An 18,941-nucleotide genomic window follows, 5' to 3' on the forward strand; every position below is an offset into this window, starting at 1 on the left:
CACTACTCTGCTTCAAGTGAACCAAGGAAAAGTTAGTTGCACATTCTAGTTGTTACATTCTGGTAACCAAATATTGCCATATCATGCAACACCCAGGCAGTGAAAACTTCAGAGAGCTTGCACAAATATGTAAATGTTATTTGATACTTAGATGTCAGTGTTCAGGTTCCAAAGATTTTTACAGAACTTAATTTGGAAGGCTAAACAAGAAATACGTTTTCCTTTTAAGATTAGTTTTAATAGTGTAGAGTATTTTCTTAATACTGTGGAAGTGTTTTGCTTAGTGTGATTAATTACTTTTTGTTTCCTGATTTGAGTAATGTTTTTCAGCATTTGTTTTTCTGTTGTGATCTGTGCAAAGGGAAGATGTAGAAACCTGAGAGACATATAGAATATACCTAAGGGAGTCTCATAGTATCTAGACAAATAATGAAATAAACATTTTCAAAATAATCTTCCTAGAATATCTCTTTCTTTTCAGAAGACTAAAGTTAGAAATGGTTATAGGAAGGACTGTGTGTATATGGGAAAAATAATTGATAGCCATAGCATATTAGTTCCTCCTGATAAATAGTACTCCTGAACTTCAGTGAAACTTTTTGATCTGTTTTGTCCATCTAAGAGAGATTGACCCTGAACATAATTGATGATTCAGTCTAAACTCATTTGATGGTTAGGCTTGCAGGTTCTTCTCTTCCCTTGGGATTCTTACCCTTTCCTACATTGATGTATTGGCTTCAACATTTGTTTTAAAGGCTGTGTAATTCTCCTACCTCTTCAGCTTTATTTTCAGTTGAAGTGCTGAGAGGTTCTTCAAATCAGTACTGCCAAATTTTTAGGTTTATGTAGAGCTTTTTACACAACCTGCATTAAATGAACTTATTTAAGGTAAAGAAAAGTAGCATTTAGCATCTGAGAAATTCCAGGTTACTGTCATCTGTTGTCACTGCTTCCAATACCAATACCAATTTTAGCCTCTGCTGAGTGCATTTGCTGTAGGTCACTAGTTCATCCTTTCTGTGTCTCCATATCTTTGTAGTGATTCACATTTTTGCTCCCCAGCTTTAATTTTAGCTTCTGTCCTCTATAAGATACTTTTTGTCTCTGCTCCTATTTCCTTGCTAACCATAGGCTCTGTTCTTGCCTACCCTGGGGTTTTTTTCCATCCCAGCCATCAGTCCAGCCCTTCTGTTCAGGGTTCCTTCAACTCTATTTAGAGTTTTAAAAAAATTAAGATGTCTATATGCTCTCATTAAAATTAGTTCATTTATTTTTGTTGTTGTGGAATAACTGATTAGATTGTAAGGATAAGCCTTTCATAAAATACATGTGTAGCAGAGTGTAGAAACTGTATAACAAACATTTCACTGCATCTGTGTCACCATTGTACTGTGTTTTAATGACTCCATGACTGACCCAGTTTGCACTTTTCACAGACTTCACAATTTACAGATGTTAATAAAACTGAAAATTTGAAAATTTGTTTAGAGAAACTTCCTGGATTAACTAAACTTGATTTAAAGCCACTTTGACACGGAGGGAATTTACACCCTCGGAGTAACGGGAGTTTGGCAAATATTTTATTTAAGGATATTAAAGTATTTTTACAAAATCCACTGACTCAGTATAGGAAGTGTAACATAGCAGACTAAGCATAAAAATGTTTTTAGTAATCCAGTAGTTCAGCACTACTACAGGTATCTTAGAAGTGTTCCTGTTTCCTTGTATTTTGTTTTCTAACACTGGGCGTTCTTTCACTACAGGTAAATAAGAAGTAGAGTTCCAGGCTTGGAAAGGTGGTCATGCTCTCTCCATCCCAAGCTATGTAGCTATGTAGGTGTTCTCACCTTATCCTATGTGTTGGAAACTGAGTCTGTTCCCTATGTAGCTGTGTAGATGCCTGAGTCTGCTCACCAAGTGAATCTAAAGGAGTATTTCCTGGAGTGGGTTGAGTGGAATCCTGGAGTGGGATTTAGGGAATTTGAGGTGTATTAGTTCTGCCTCTGTAAATTGATTTGCCTTGTATGCTTGCTAGGTCTGATGCAGGAAGCAGTAGAGATCTGCAAGGCAGCCTACAGTTGTAGTAGAGTAAACAGTGAGCTTCTAGAGCCTAAGTCTCTTGTCCCTGCTTACACAAAACATACCCCTTAAGCAAAAATTTCTGCTTCTGAAAGTTAATGTAGAATTACTTGAAAACGTCATGTCAGACTCAGCTCACAGCTGGTTTCTAACCTTCTTTTTCACAGTGCTTCTCGTTTGCTGCTCTATATTGTTTCTATACAGGAATGTAATTGAGTAGTGGACTATAGCTTACTTTCACATAGAACATAATTCCGGATTTTGTTCACATGACTGATATTTGACTGTGGTAATTAACTGTTGCTTGCCATCAATGTTAGAGTTGTTTGTCCTGATACTTCTGGGATTCATTTGAATTAATTTTTATATAGAGATCTGACACTTAATGCAGTTTTGATTTCTTGGTAAGAACTCAGATGAAGTGGTTGTGTCATGTTGAAGCATTGCTGATTTCTTTGAAGAGTGAAGTCTTCATTAATTGATGCTACTTTTGATTATGGTGTTTAATGACATTTCTCTTCTGAAAAATTTGCTGATAATTGAAGTCTCCTGGTTTTATTTTCTTCTCAACTACTCATTAAATACCAGAACTTGTCCCAGAAAATCAAATGTGAATAGTAGCAACTTCTCTATGTAAGGAAAAAAGTTTGACACAGAGGAAGTAGCTGTTTTAGGGTGTCTACTACTGAGAATGCTGGACTTTGAATGGCATGTGTAAATTGCCATATATTTGTCTGCAGGCTTCTTCCAATTATATGTGTATATAAGCTGCACAAGGTTGCCCTTCATTGTGGATTGCTGATGATTAGCCACAAAATCCAGTGTTGAAATTTGGCTGGAAATTTCTCTAGTTATGTTTGCCTTTCTAGTTGAAATTCTGTTCACTTAGTCTTAAGCTATCTCTAGGCCAGTGGCGTCCATTGTTTTTGACTTAAGACAAAGTGAAAATTCGGAACAACTGTGAACAGTCAATCTCTGTGGAGCCCAGGGTGTGTCACTGTCACATGGCCGTGCACTTCCTTCCGCTTGAGCGGCGGGCACTGGGTGCCACCGAGTCCTCAGTGGCGCAGAAGTGGCACTGTCGCCTTCTGTGCCTTCAGTGCTGTCAGGCAGAAGTGTGAAAGGAGACCACTTGGCAGTCTGCTCTTCTCAAATCTATGATCCAAGCTGGAGATTCAGGGTGCCATAGTCAGTAATGGCTTTTAGCTTTTGCTTTGTGGGGATTTTTGTCGTGTTCCCTCCTCCTTTTGGGATGTCCTGGGGAGGAGTAGCACAAGCAGAGCAAGCCAGAGCAAAGCTGGTTTTTTGATGCAGTGAATCAGAAGCAAATAAAAGGACTCTTTGGCTGAGAATTCAGCTCTGTTTTTGTAATGCTGTCATATCCAGGGTTTTGAAGGTATGTTGTATTTTTGCCACTGAAAAATTTGTCTTGATTACATTTGGGGATTTAGGGTATTGGTCTGGAATTTCAGACCCATAAGCAGCTTGATGTGAGTGAGGTGAGGAGCTGCTAGAAATTCAAAAGTCCTGAAAACATTTTTTTCAAGTAGGGAAACTAAGGTACAAATTAAATATTTTCTGAGCATTTCAGATTTGCTGCCATGTTACACAGCTCATCTGTGCAATATTTTCAGCATATTTCCTATGCATCCTCTGTGTTGGATATACTGCACATTGCACATATCTATCTGAATCCTAGGAAGAAAACAAGGAAAGTCTGTCTTTTGAGATCACCTTTCACCTTCTTCCTCTAGAAAGGCATGCTGTTAAAAGCTTCAGTCAAAATTTGCTTTTATGGCTCTCCAAATAATCTTTCTGTTTAAAAAGGCATGCAATTTTTCATAGCACAGTTATCAGGAGCTTCAACTTACAACCTCAAAGGCTGCAGACTGGGCTCTACTGGCCCAAAAGTATTTGTAGGGGTGAATGTAACACTCTCTTTATTACTAGGATCAGTCAAGATCTGGCTCTCATCGCACGGGAAATCAACGATGTAGCAGGAGAGATAGATTCAGTGACTTCATCAGGCACTGCCCCCAGTACCACAGTAAGCACTGCTGCCACCACCCCTGGCTCTGCCATAGACACTAGAGAAGAGGTAGGAGATCTTCATGGAGAAATGCATAAGGTTCTTCCTTTTCTTTATTTCTTTTGCTTTTAGCATTTTGCATAGCCTTTTTAGTTACCTCCACTCAACCTGTATGCATGATCCCGACATTGTTTTTTTTTCATTTGAAGTTCCTTTACATTTCAACAAACACCCCAGGAGTTATTTTGTGAACACAGCTTGTGAAAAGGATGCATACTATCTGTCTGTCTCTTTTTTTCCACGAAACATAGGACAAGATAGGTTTTTGTTTTTTGCTTGTCTGTAGCCTTAGATACTGTTGGATGGTATCTAAGTGCATTTAAAGATGCTAGTGTGTATGCACAACTATATATAAATGTATACATTTAATTCTTTGCTTAGCTATTAAAAACAAAAAAGTCCCTCTTTTCACAGGTGACAAAAACTTTCATCTTCTGAACACTGAAATACTTAGGTACCATCAGTTAACTTTAGATTTTCTTTCTTGATAACATTGTAAAAAACAGCCTTTAAATAAGTTTGCTTTATGCTTCTAATAATTCTTATTTTCTTTGCCTACCTCTGGTGTGCTGTTCTATGAATATATTGACTAACGTGTTCTAGTAACCATCACAGGTCTAATGCTGGTAAACATGTTAATCTGAATTTATATCATCACTTTCTACCATGTTACAATTCACCATAATAATGTGTTGTAAATGTTTAATGCATTTTCTTCTTCATAGTATTCCTTTCAAAATGTGTTTTATTCATTTTTGTGTGCATAAATTTTGGTTAATACACTAGTTTACTGTGGTTAGTTTAATACTGTCTTTTTCTGTGGAAAAAAAGATATAAACAGCAATAAGAAATCTGTGAGCTTGGTAATTCAGAAAAATTATAAATGCACTCACATAGATTTTGGGTTTAATTCTCATAGACTGTGGCTCAGCTTTAAAGAAGTAACATGCTCTTTTTCTCAGATCCAATTAGATCACTCCAATTTTTTTATCATTAAATAATTATTTTCTTCTTTAAAAAATATGATACATTGTGTACATACTGCAGGTGGCAGTATCTCCTTTAGGTAGTGTAGATTTTTCTGTAACACTATGTCTTATTTGGAAAAAAAAGGTAAATCTTGGAGTACTCTTCTCAATTGCACAGATATGTTCCATTAATCAAAGGAATTAATTGTTCAGTACCAGTTTATAGGTAGCTATTATGTTACCTGCCATAAGCAACATTTCAGTGGGGTAGTCTAAATTTGCCATGTATGTCTGGCATTTAAAGAAACCCCAAATCTTGTTCATTTGTACAAGATATTTTTACATAAGAGATGCATCATTTTGTACTATAAAAGACAACAGAATGATTATTATTTGATAGACATCTTAGAAATTGTTTCAGGAGAAAAAACCCCAGTAATCTGATTTTTGGATGTATCCAGTAGATTTCATGAACTTCATTTTTCTTTTATCCTGCAGTTGGTGGACCGAGTATTTGATGAAAGTCTCAATTTTAGAAAAATCCCTCCAATAGTGCATGCGAAACCCCCGGAAGGGAATGGTCGGCCTAGTGATGCCAGACCTCAGCTGACAGAGGCCCTCGATCCCCCAACAATTACCCGCAGAAGGACTTGGAGCAGAGATGAAGTGAGCACGCAACAGGATTCTCTCTAAGAATGTGTCAATTTTAAGCTTTTGCAATTATCTCCCCACTTAATATTCTAGACATTATCCTGTCTCTCCTACCTCTAGCAGGTGGCATTAATATTTGAAAAAATTATGCATTGTTTTATCGGCCAAATGTTCAAATATCATTGTATGTGATACTATCTAAAACATAAGCAAGATTTCTTTTTAGTTAAAGATACCAAAATATGTGGAGTTGTTACTCTTAAGCTAATAATACCCTTTTTTATTAAAAACTTATTGCAGGTTATGGGGGACAGTTTGCTGTTGTCCTCAGTCTTCCAGTTTTCTCGCAAGATAAGACAATCCATAGACAAAACAGCTGGCAAAATCAGGTGGGTTGTTAAAAATTGCTGGTTTTGTTGAAAATGTCTGTTCCCATTACCAGCAGCAAAAAAAGATATATTTAATAATGACAGAAAAATGTACATAGTAGAAACTTATCTTTTAAAAAAAATCACTGTTACCTCTGGCATTTTTAGCATTCAGAAGGATTTGCAATGAATACTTTTTCCATTATTCCTTCTGTTTATTTCACTTTATGTGAAGAGAAATATCAGGAAAGTTTACATGGACAGAACAACATTCAGCAGAGGAGCTCTTCCAACATATGCAATACTGTGCCAAATCTACACAACCTCTGTACAAGTCTTGTAAAACTCCCTTCTTTAAAAGATATGTTTAAAATGTTGCAGAACTCTAAAATTGTGCCCTGTAGGTTTGCCAAGTTGTTGTAGGGATTTTGCATTCTAGGAAGAAAAAACAAATTGGACAGAGGAGAGCTGTTTCAGTAGATCCTTCTGAAAAACAGCTTGCTCTGGAGACAGTGTGATCCCTATTGATTTCTGAAAAATCAGATGTAGCCACCTCTCATTTTTAATTGAAAATTTCTGCTTAAATAGTTAGATTCCTTAATAAGATGTCATAGTAGTTAAGAGGAAGTTTAGACATGTCAAAAATGGTAACATGTTGCTCTACTGACATTTCCATTTAGCTTGAATATGTGAGTCTAAAACCAGTTGGTGACCACTTTGGTTGACAAGAATAAAAGAAAATTCATAATACAAAGTTCAGGATTGTAAATTTCTTATGTTCTTCATGTCTTTGTGCAGTTAATAACTTAAAAATAAGAAGTCTTTGGCTTAATGCATAATTTTCTGAATGTGAGAAAATATTAGGTCTCTATTGATTGGTTTGTTTAGGAAGTGTCAGATATTGGAATATTAGATGAGTGACCGATTAAACAAAAAAAATTTCTGTCTGAATAGGGTGATGTAACTATTCAAACCAGCAAAATACTAATATATCTGAAGATTGTATTCTTATGGGATTACCACAAAAGATTTGGCCATAGAAATCAAGAAGAAAAATAATAATCTATATAAATTGGTTAAAACTGTAGGTTAGCTGTCCTTTCTAGTACTGCTATTTTTAGTAGGAAGAGTATCACCAAGTGAAGAATCAATTATTTAAAAGCCTATAACTCATTTTAATTATCCTATTCTAAGGAATCTTGTGTGTTATTTTTACTGGTGATTAACAGATAATGTTAAATTCAGGTCTTACTCATTTCTGATTAATTTTCTGATCTTAAAAAGCAAGTCAGCTGCTAATGAATGTAATAATAATGTATTCATCTATAATATAAATACAAGCATATCTACAAAGATTTTATACATACTTAAAGAAAGGGAAATTGCTTTTTTTCCAAAAAAATGCAGTAAACTTCCATTAATAAGGAATTATTTAGCCTTTTCCCCAGGGCTGTGTTCAAAACTTTATTTTCCTCAGAATGGGTTAGAATGATACAATGTTCTTCATAATTTCATTAATATTTTGAATCAGAAAAACAGCACTACTTTTAATATTGTTTTTGGGGAGTAACTAGTACAGATTTTTGCCTCAGCTTTGTTTTGAAATACACGAGTTCAAACAACTGGTGTGCTGCTATTCCTCTTTCTGAACTTAAGCCAGTTAAAATTTCTGATCAGAATAATTACAATGTCTTCATAAGGGGGGTGCTCCAGCCCTCTGATCATCTTTGTGGCCCTTCTCTGGACTCACTCCAACAGGTCCATGTCCTTGTGTTGTGAACTCCAGAGCTGGATGCAGCACTCCAGATGGGGTCTCAGCAGAGCAGAGGGGCAGGATCCCTGCTGGCCACTCTCTGTTAGATGCAGCTCAGGATAGAATTGGGTTTCTGGGCTGTGAGTGCCCATGGCTGGATCATGTCCTGCCTCATCCACCAGCACCCTCAAGTCCTTCTCTCCAGGGCTACTCTCCATCCATTCTCTATCTAAGAGAAGCCTGTGCTTGTGCTTTTATGTGTTACAATGAGTTTGCAGGAGTTTTCAGAGATTGTGAGGGAAAGAGCTCAGTAGGTTTTGTAGTGAGAAGATCTGCAGTTTTATCAGTGCTCTGCATTGGGAGTGCAGTGTCATTGGCTTATCTTGCAGCAGGCAAGTTCCTCTTCAGCCAGGCAAAATCTCAGCAAAGCAGTGACAGCAGGGAAGGTACTGCCTGTTGGCCTCTGCTGTTTGCTGGGCATCCTGCAAAGTGCACCAAAAGAAAAATTGGGACTGAGCACAATTGTGCAAGGTTTGCCTCAGAAAGCAGGGAAAAGCAAGAGAAGGCAGCAATAGGCATTTATAAATATATTATTTTAACTTGAAAAATATGGTTAGAAAGGGGAAGAGCAAAGAAGACAGAGATGATGATCCCCCAGGAAGTAAAAAATAGCTAAATTAAGTGTTCAAAAAGATTAAGTAAAAAAGGAAATAGGCTTCCTAAGTTTATAGTAAAAACAAATTGGCTGTCCGCTTTATAGTTTAAATAATGACAGTTTCACAGTTTCTAATTACTTTTTTAATTTTGTTCCATTTTTTAAATAAAGTGACCAATGAATTGTGAACCTTTCAAGTTTTAGAAGAGAAGAACGTTAGCTCTAAAAACACCACATAGAGAAGCAAAGGCATTAATCACATACATCAGGATAGAATTATTTTAACAGAACATGTCGAGAAGGTAAATAAAAAATCACACAATATCACAATAGCTGGGTTTTTTTGCTAGTGCTGTTTACTGCTAGATAAAGCCTTATTTTCTATGTTCCTGCTGATTTCCAGGGTGCTATAAATGCTATTATATTAGAGAAAGTATAGCTGCCTAAGATTGCTGTATACCGAATCAAATATTTCCAGAAGTGGCTTTTTTAAAAGTTATGATCATGTAAAGGACTTCATTATCTCTGCTTTATTTTTTTTTTTTGGTGTATTTGAACTCCTCAATGAAAAGCACATCCTAAATTTTCCATTGTATTTGAAATTTCTGGTATCCAGGCTGTATGGCTTTGCAAGCTTTTTCACTCCCTGCCAAAACATATTAAAAATTTGCCAGATCTCTGATGATGAATTTTTTGAAATGATGGCCCTGGTTAAGGCCTTTACATGTTTCATGCTTTCTTCACTCACTTCTGATTACTTTTAGTTTATTTATTTATTCCTTCCCCAAGAAAAAGTGTGTAATAATGTTTTTTCCTTGTATGTTTTGTACATGAATAAACCCAAGTCTGGCAGAAGTTGTCCCTTGCCTCCATCCCATGACATTTTGTCATCAAAGCAGCACTTCCTCACAGTGAAACCTCTGACATAAATACATTCCAAAGCAGCAGTGAGTGAAGACCTCAAAGACAGAACAGTTAAAGCAGCTTCTGGATGAGTTGTCTGTTACTGACATCTGTATACTGATAAATAAGGCAGGGTAGATATTTTGTGAAATTAGATAATCCTGACAGGGTAATAGTGGAGAATGAAATTCCTCGTAGGGTATGCAGAACTGAAGAAAGGTGAACAGAAATGCAGTACTAAGGCTCACAGCTTTCTTTCAAATTCTTAGTCTTTGTGACATTCACTGTATCATGAACTTCCAACTTAAAAATTATTTCCTCAGAGACCTAGCTAAAGTAATAGCTTCTCTTAAATATACTGGTCTCTGACTATGGTTTGAAGTTGTGTGGTTTGTTAAGCAGTTTTACTGCAGCTATTTTTGAACTTTTAACTTTTAAATACCAATTAGAGAAGAAGTGGATTCTGTGTAATCATGGCGTCACTTCACAGACCTTAAATATCTGCACATTGCTTTTTTTTTCCCTTTTCTTTTCCAATTGCACCAATGGAGAAAGTTTAAATTATGTTTATTATATGACAATAAAAACAAACTTTTATCAAGCCGGGAAGCAAAACATAAAAGATGGGAAACTCCCAGTGGGCTTTGGGGTTTTACAATTGGAAGTGACTTTAAACATGTAATACAAGTGATATTCATTCTCATATATCTAGAAAATATAGATATAAAATGTACATATTGAGACTTTTCAATGAAAAGTTTTTCTAGAAAATGCATTTTTTTAATTTCTTAAAGTGTTTTATTTTTTATTCATATAAAATATAAAATTCATATAAAATAAAAGTTGAATTCCTTTGTCTTATATTTTGCTATTATTGTAAAGTGCAGAATTAATGGGGAATTTTCTCACTACAGTAAAATAGTTGGCTTTTCAAAAATATATCAGTGCTGGGGGAAAGAACTAGCTGTGTCTGTATATATACCATAAGCAAGTATTTAGCTACAGAACTGCCATTTTAATGTCAATAATAATGATTTTACTGAAAATCATGAAACCTGTATGCTTCCCTGGAAATTTAAACTGTATGGTTAGATTCTTTCAGGTTTCAGTTTTTTATATTTTATTTTCATTTAGTACTCCCTATATGGTTTTCTCCTATAATTTTATTTAATCTTACAGATTATTTTATGGGTTTTTTCCTATTTTAAACATACTGTTGGATTTCTTTCTTCTAGAATATTATTTAAGGACAAGGACAGAAATTGGGAAGAAATTGAAAGCAAGTTACGAGCTGAAAGTGAAGTTCCTATTGTGAAAACATCAAGCATGGTATGAATAGTTACCTTTTCTGATTATGCTGCTCATCTCATGGCTAAATAATCAGTAGAGCAATTTGGTGTTTTCAGTGACATAAGGGCAAAAATCCTTAAAACCCCTTATTTAGACACTAAGTATGTTTCAAGAATAAACCTAATCTTCAGTAATTACTAAGACTTACTGTCTTAGTAAGTAATTACTTTCTTACTGTCTCATTAAGAAACAAGTAATTGTTCAGGGGAAATTTTCAGATAAAGAATGCAGTAAAAAGGATTCAAACTATACAGAGACCATCAGTATGTTTGTTTAACAAAAGGTAACAGCTATTAGTTTGAATGTTAGATTGCTTTTGAATGAACTTGGTTTACAGTCTAAAAACTACTTTACCTACTAATTATTATTTAATCTGTAATACTTAACAGTAGTAATACTGATTATTGATATTTAAAGAAATTGTTGCGTTTTAATGCATATGATAAAAATAATCCATAGACACATTGCAATAAAAGAACTTTTCAGTGAAAAACAATTCTGTTGATTTTGTCTGGAAGTGGCAACCATAGGTTGCCCACTAGCACTCCAGCTGTTTCATGTAACAGCCTAATTACAGCAATCAGCTGTGGTTTATGGTCTAATTCAGGCCATTTCAAGACCAGACTGTGTGACTGTGAGGGGACAGACCACACGTTGTGTCTCAGTACCCTTCTCCTCTGCTTCTAAACACAGAGCATAGGGTTTGAAAAACATCCTTGCATGAGACAGCTACAGAACCCAGCAGAACCCAGCTACATTATCCATCCGCAAAGTCTGCTATTAAAAATATGTGTTTACAGAGGCAGGGTTTTTTGTGGAAGGAAAAACTGCATAAATGTGAATACATTTCCTCTGGCATTGAACAGGCTAGAACTTCTCTGTTGGCTCATCATCTCCTCCAGGCTGATTTTTGCTTGAAGTATAAAAGACTTGGCCTGCAATTTCTGCAGAATGCTGTATTTATCAAAAGCAATCATTAGTAAATCAGAATTTTAATTTAATAGATTTACTGATAGTTTTTGTTGGGTTTTTCAAAAATTTAATTAAGCAAGTTTCTAATGGAAATTTTAATTTTAGAAATATTATAATATATGGAGTTTTTCTTATCCCTCTCCAGAATATGATCCAAATTTAGTGGTTTACGTCCTGAATGCCCTAAATAGGGGGGGTTAAGGTACTCTTTAAAAAAGAAAAAAGGTTTGTTATATATTTATCCTAAGTTCACCATTTTACTGAATTTTTTTCAGTCTATTAAAGCATCTCACACTGCTTGAAAGTTCATGGGTTGTTTGGGGGTTTTTGTATATGCACTGATTTCCAAGTTTCTGCTTAGTGCTCAGAGCAATTTGTTGTTCAAATGCAGTGCCTTTTTTACCACAGAACATTAAAAGTTAAGAAAGGACAGTTGCAAGTGATGTTTGTTTTGTCCTTGGAACATTTATGTCCAGCTCAAATGTGAAATCTGCTTGAAGAGAATGACTTTGTAAAGATAATCAATCTCTTTGCTACCCATGAAAATCACACTACTTAGTACAGAACAGCTTTCTGAAATGGATTAATGGTTTCTGAAATCAGTGCCTTTGAAAATTCTCAGCTTTAGAATACCACTGACAGCTCTTAGCAGCTCGGTTAACAATTCTCCCATGTAGGATCCTTCAATGGTAGGATTTACATATTCATACTACTATAAGTATGCTAATTCCATAACCAGGAAGATTACTCAGGAAGTGGTCATAGCACCAAGAGTGCCAGAGTTCAAGAACCCTTGGAAAATGCTCTCAGGCACTTGGCTTGATTCTTGGGGTGTCCTGTGCAGGGCCAGGAGTTGGATTCCATGATCCTTGTGGGTCCCTTCCAGCTCAGGTTGCTCTGTGATCCTGTAGCATTAGATGTGGTGCATTTAATGATCGCTGTGTTTCTGAGTGCATTGCTGTGCCTGTGGCTGTGTTGGCAAGCAGTGCAGCGCAGTGGAGAAAAATCTGTAAGGCAGAGGGCTGAGGCCCCAGCATTGGGGTGCTGTGCAAGGCCTCGTGGGGACAGAACCTTGATGCAGTCATCTCACTGTCTGACTCACATCTCTACACCCTCATAAATGACTCAGTTCCATTTACTGAGTTTATCCTGTAATTTCCCTTCCAAGGTCTGCTGTTACTTTGCCTGATCTCTACAGAGATCAGGTGTCTGTAAGTCTGTGCTTGAGCAGAGGTGGCACAGGCAGAGGAGCAAGGGTCAGAATGAGGCCGTGGGGATGGTAGCAGGCAGTCAGTGCAGAGGGCTCTGGTTTTCTGACTGGGACCTGGCTCTCCAGCCTCCAGCACTGCCACCCATAGCTGGGCCACCACCAGCACAGATGTTCTTGATGCCAGGAGGGACAATCCAAATAGCATAATGCAGTTGGACACATTTGGGAGAGGGATTGTTCACTCCTGAGAGGTAGTTTAAATCTGTTTTTCCATACTGTAAATTTCCTTTATTTTTCCATCACGGCCTCAAGCTCGGATAGGAAAGATTCAGATTGGATAATAGAAAAACATTTTTCACTGTTTGAGTGGTCGGGTCAGGAGCAGATTGCTCAGGGAAGTGGTGGAGTCACCATCCCTGGAAGTATTTAGGAGGCACCTAGATCTGGCACTGGGTGATGGTAGTTCTGGGTTAATAGCTAGACTTAAAAGCTTAGGGGTCTCTTCTGACCTCTTTCAGTTCTATGATAATGAAACATGGCTGTTTCTTTTCTAGGAAATATCATCAATCTTACAGGAACTGAAACGAGTTGAGAAGCAGCTACAAGGTACAAATCTTTTTCACTTTTCTGTGGTTGCTTGCTTCAATTTTTTAATAGACATCTATATGTGTATATATATAACATGAAACAAAGTTATGTGATTTATTAAAATATATTCACAGTATCAGTTATGTACATTATTATAATATAACTGCTGATACATTTGATAAACAAACATGGCTTTTTTTTTTAAGCAGAAGAGTGATCATATCTTTTTCTATGGGATTAGTGGTCCACGCTTATCATCATTATGTTAGCTGTAAATTTCCTATATTTGATATTTTTAGTATTCAGATTTAATCAGAGAGAAAATCATATTTTCAAAAAGAATTTTTCAAGAGGAGTCATTAGCCACCTTTAGAGACAAATCAGTAATAAATGTTAGAACATATTTGGATATAAAAAAGAGAATTTCTGCTAAATGTGATGTATATGTTAATAGTATAATAAAATGAACTGGTACTAGGTACTTCATTTTGCCCTCACTGTGTAGATAAATGACTGCTCCTTTATACAAATTTCATTCAATCATGCAATCAGCAACTATGGCGATTTTTTGGGGTGGGGTAGAACAAAGCATAATATAATGGTGACATCAGGGGGAAAAGCCATTTAAATTAAAACCATCCTCCTATCCCTATAACCTAATCATAGATGGTTTATCATCTCTGTTTCCTGTCTACACATCAGTTCATGTTTAGTTTGTGCAGTTTCATTTCATCTAAAGTTTTAATACACATAACTGCTTTTGAATACAGCAGTTTTCATCTGTGTTGGATGCACCATTTCTTTGTCATGGGCAGCACACATAAAAATTCAAATCTCTTATCATAAAAATAAAAGAGTGAGATAAGGATTTCCATATTTTAATAGTAACAGAAAATCGTATTTTTTTATGGCTTCTTCCCTTTCCTTCTCATCTCTTCTTGATTGCTTAGCAATTAATGCCATGATTGACCCCGATGGTACCCTGGATGCTCTGAGCAGCTTGGGATTCGCCAGCCCCATCTTGCCAGCTCAGCCAAAGCCGAAGTCCAGCCCTGTCTGCCAAGGCCCCCGCCCGGCAGCGCAGCCAAACTGCCAGCCCGAGGCCCGGGCTGCCCGTCCTGCCACCGGCCCTGTGGCAGCTGAATTGGAAAATGCTGAATCCGAGGCAGATTTCAGCATACATTTCAATAGGTTTAACCCAGATGGGGAAGAAGAAGATGCCACCCTGCGTGAGTGACGTCTCAGTGTTTGATACAAAAACCTTTCATGTGGAATGTTTAGAAATCAAGGAAAACTTATAATGTTTGTTTTTATAATTAAAAAAAAAAGGCTTGGTCAAACAGCAGTTGTTTTATTAAAACAGTTTTCTTTAATTGTGATGCTTTGATTGTCACACAAATCCTTTTCAAATCATAAAGAAATGCATAGATACCAGTGTAGGAAAGCAGATTGTGGCAGGTTTGCCCTTTGTGGTTGTGTGCTTTGCAAAACAATTATTATATCAGCATTATTCCCTTAATAGATTTATTTCTTTTTAAAAGCCATGCAAGCAGTCTAACATTTACTGAAAACCCCAGTCTCTTTGCCAAGCTGCTCTGATGAACAGACTTCCTCCTCTAAAGCTTTTACAGAACTGTTGAACAGTTATGTTTGATTCTGAATTAGATGATTTATATAGGAAACATTATCTTTGACTACAATGACACATTACTGCAAAAGTAAGACAGATTTCAGAAAGCATTCATTCTCATGTACTGGAAAATCTCAAACGGTTCTGTGGTTTATGTAACCTTATTGCTGCGTAAATTGTCTTGGGGTTTACAAATAATTCACATATTATGTTTGCACTAAGATTTGCTGGGAGTGGTAGGTGAACATATCGATATCGTTGAACAGCAAGCAGTGTTTTGGTGTACATAGAAAACTGATAATACTGTCCTTGTATTATCATTACAGTGTTTTAATCCACTTTCTGAAAAGACTATTTGGCACTTTTTGATCCTCTTCAAAAGTCTTTTTGATGTTAATGAAAGTAGAAGTATTTCATGTCTCATTTCTCTCCAAATCTTTGTCGAAACTAACAAGGAAATAAATTTGAACGTATAGCAATGTGGGACATATTGAAGCATATTGAGACAAATGGGCTCTCACCAATCCAAATGCAATGTAAGCTTACAGAAGAAATCACTGTTTATTTGGAATGATCATGAGATGTAAAATTTTCTTTAGGGAACTTGGAAATAGAGTTGTCATGATTTGCTTGATCGATAGATGCACTCCCAAGCAAATGATTTTATTTGCTTCTGTATATTTTCCTGTAGTCTTGCTAGTAAAGCTGTCCCTGTCTTACATATTTAAAAGGATTCTGGACGACGACTGCTAACATGGACATTTTGCTTATACCACTGAAAAGCAAGTCTATTTAAAGTTTCCTATATAAGGCTATTTTCCTTATCAGTTGTCCCAGTAACTTAACATTTGGAAATAATGAAAAAAATTAAAGTAAATTACTTTGTATTTCCAGAACACTGTAATTTGGAGGAATGTTTTTTCTGTTAAATGTAACTAATAGACTGGAATTTTCTTATGTTTGCATCAGTCTCTATATATTAAGGTTAAAGATACAGTTTTGCAGCTTTTATGAAATGGTCTTTAATATTTCAGCAATAATCCTATATGAGATTTGTTTTTAAAAACCTACTTTCTGTACGCTTTTAAATTGTACAGGCTTTCAGAAATCAGTAAAAGTTGGACCAGTTAATAAAGATGCAAAAACTTTTTTTGTAGAGATGTAAAAACAAAACCACTAATCTGTTGTTTAATGGATTTCATATTTTCTTTAAAAAAAATTAAAAGCAAACAGTCTTCATGTATGACTCAATATGCTCTACTCCAGCTAACTGTGGGAGCCTGAATGACACTAGTTTACAGAGGTTACAGGAAAACTTTTTGAGGGTGCAGAAGGGCAAAAATAGATGGAAATGTGAGCTAAGTGTTGAAAATTGAGTGTACCAAACCATCACCATAATTCCTTCTTTTGTTTAATGCTTGGGAACATAATTTTTCTGCATATTCAAGTGGAAAGTAAGAAATGGCTAGGAAGGACTAAAGGTGCAGGCTCTTCATACGAGATTCTGTTTGTGTTGTTTCAGGCGTTTTTACCTTTATGTTGTGTAATAAGCATTTTGCATTACTATGTTATTATTTTGTATGGACATGTTCTCCTTATTTATTTTTGTTACATTTATTATGTATGTTATTTTGTTATATGCATTTACAACTCCATTTTTAAATAAAGTGTTTCTGGAACTTTACAAATGTGTGAATATGTAATTGAGAGCTGGGAAGTTCACGCAATCTTTCTGCAGACTAACTTGCCTTTACTGAAATAGGAAATTACATTTTTTTCATAAAGATCTTCTCTCCAGAAGAAGTTCTGTTATTGCCACCACTGCATCATTTATTCTGTGCTGACAGTATTGGCTCGCTTTCTCGTACTCAGGTTCTTTTCCACACTTCAATTGATTTTGTGTGCAAAGCTAGAGGCAAAAATAATCCAGTATGCCAGACACCAAACAGTGGCTTTTGTTTCCCTTTGTAGTATGAAAATGAGTTTTAATGCACCTGCCAGCTGCAACAGTAGATGGTTATCAGACTGTTTTCCCTCTGCCTCACATATTGGAAGACTTTACTGAATATGCTGATTTGGCTCCATGCTGGTGCCTTTTTTTCCTGTGTCCCAGGTTTGACTCTATGTCTGCTTTTCCTGCAAGACACTAAATTGCCTTTTTCTTCATGCAGAAACAAAACCCTGAATTTAGTAAAAGCTCCAAGCATTTCTTCCCAGGTTAAGCATTTCGGTGTTGCTGAGCTTTGCTGTGACTCAGCATCAGCCGCTCTGATCTTGCTTCTGTGTATGTATTTTTCCTTTATATCCCAGCCTGCTGGCATTAAGACACCACTAGTGGCACACTTACTAGCCCTCAATTCTGCAGGGCTAGTGAGATTTCTGCTGGAGGAGATTTCTGCTGCTCTTCAGAGATGCCAGTTTGGTACAGTCAAAATGGTGTGAAAGTTACAAGGGCTTTCCACTTGCACAGGACTTCCTCATATCCCCCAGCTTCATTTTCTGCTGTCATTTCCTCTCTTGTTGGCAGCATCCCTCTGTCTTTGAAGAGGAAAGAGGAATGCACTTCTAGGCTGTATTCTCATGTGCAGACTCTCTAATGTTTAAGCAGAAGTGTAATTCTTCCCAAAGAGATTTTTATAGTCTACTTGGAGCCAAGGTTATACAGGGCTGTTATTCAGAAGTATTTAGAAAATCCAGCCAGATGGCCTCAGCCATGTGCTCCCTTCAGACACCACCAAGTGGTGCTGACACACCAAGACACAGGGAAAGCAGAATTCGAGCCTTTTCTGATCAGCACTGGTGGCTCCTCCCTTGGCTACACTCAAAATCTACTATTCTCAAATGGCTACTGCTCAAATTCTACACCCAACAGCTTCTTGTAATGACACTCACATCTAGCTGTAGCATACAGAAATAAACCTAAGGGCATCATTTGTGTGCCTGACCTGGTAACAGCAAGGTGGTGTTTCACTGCAGCATATACAATACACCAAAGCACCTGGTACTGCAATCTCGGGAGAGAACCCTGCCTCTTACTGACTTCCAGTCAATGCCTGTTGGAAGGCCTTGTAATTTGATCTGGGAAGATTTTTAAGCATAGGAAAGATCTACAAGTACTGCTTTGGCATGCAGTCATGAAAAGCAAGGGTGTTCCTGCAGGAATGTGTGAAGCATGGATGACATGGTAAAAGGAGGCCACTCACTACCTGCCAGGGAGGTTTTATATCACCAAGTTTTTTGTATCTGAAGAGAATTACAGGGAAGAAACTTGGCCACTCACCATACAAGTTGCTTAGCTTTGTCTTGGTAAATAATCAGCGTTTTTCAAGTGTAAGAATATCACCTTTGACTTCAAATAGAGCTAGATCTGTAAATGCTGACAGGGTTACAATCCTGGTAGTTCAGCCATGATTGCCAAATATTAAATGCATCCGACAATGTCTCTTGGCAATATTGTCAAAGGACGGCTGCCTAGTGCTAAAGAGCATTTCCAGCTGCACTAGCTCAGTAATCTTGTAAAAACATTTTTTGTTTTCAACTTGGTAAGCCTTAGCCTTAGCCAGTGCTGTTCCTGCCAGTGACAGCCAACAGAGCACTGGCTGGGGAACAAGGCATTTCCTTTTCAGATTCTTTTCTCACTAGTCACATATTTGGGAAGGAAAAATGCATTTAGCAAACAAGTGGGATAATACATCCCTGGAAATACTTTCAAGCAGGATAAGAGA

The 18,941-nt window shown here is 36.7% G+C and overlaps 1 protein-coding gene across 8 annotated transcripts in view; it reads left to right on the forward strand.

Moving 5' to 3' along the window:
- CEP170 (centrosomal protein 170) overlaps nt 1–16,898 on the forward strand; it is a 96,115-nt gene extending 79,217 nt beyond the window's left edge. For 3 of the 8 annotated variants that reach the window (XM_030235481.2, XM_030235485.2, XM_030235486.2), the window contains 6 exons: nt 4,030–4,207; nt 5,635–5,802; nt 6,088–6,176; nt 10,702–10,795; nt 13,553–13,604; nt 14,537–16,898. In XM_030235481.2, coding sequence (XP_030091341.1) covers nt 4,030–4,207; nt 5,635–5,802; nt 6,088–6,176; nt 10,702–10,795; nt 13,553–13,604; nt 14,537–14,823 — 868 coding nt within the window. In that variant the 3' untranslated portion in view covers nt 14,824–16,898. The remainder of the gene's footprint in view (nt 1–4,029; nt 4,208–5,634; nt 5,803–6,087; nt 6,177–10,701; nt 10,796–13,552; nt 13,605–14,536) is intronic. The other 5 variants (XM_030235483.2, XM_030235484.2, XM_030235487.2 and 2 more) reach the window with 5 other exon arrangements.
- Nucleotides 16,899–18,941: the final 2,043 nt, after the last annotated feature.

The sequence above is a fragment of the Serinus canaria genome, chromosome 3 (assembly GCF_022539315.1).
Source record: "Serinus canaria isolate serCan28SL12 chromosome 3, serCan2020, whole genome shotgun sequence".
NCBI classification, from domain to species: domain Eukaryota; kingdom Metazoa; phylum Chordata; class Aves; order Passeriformes; family Fringillidae; genus Serinus; species Serinus canaria.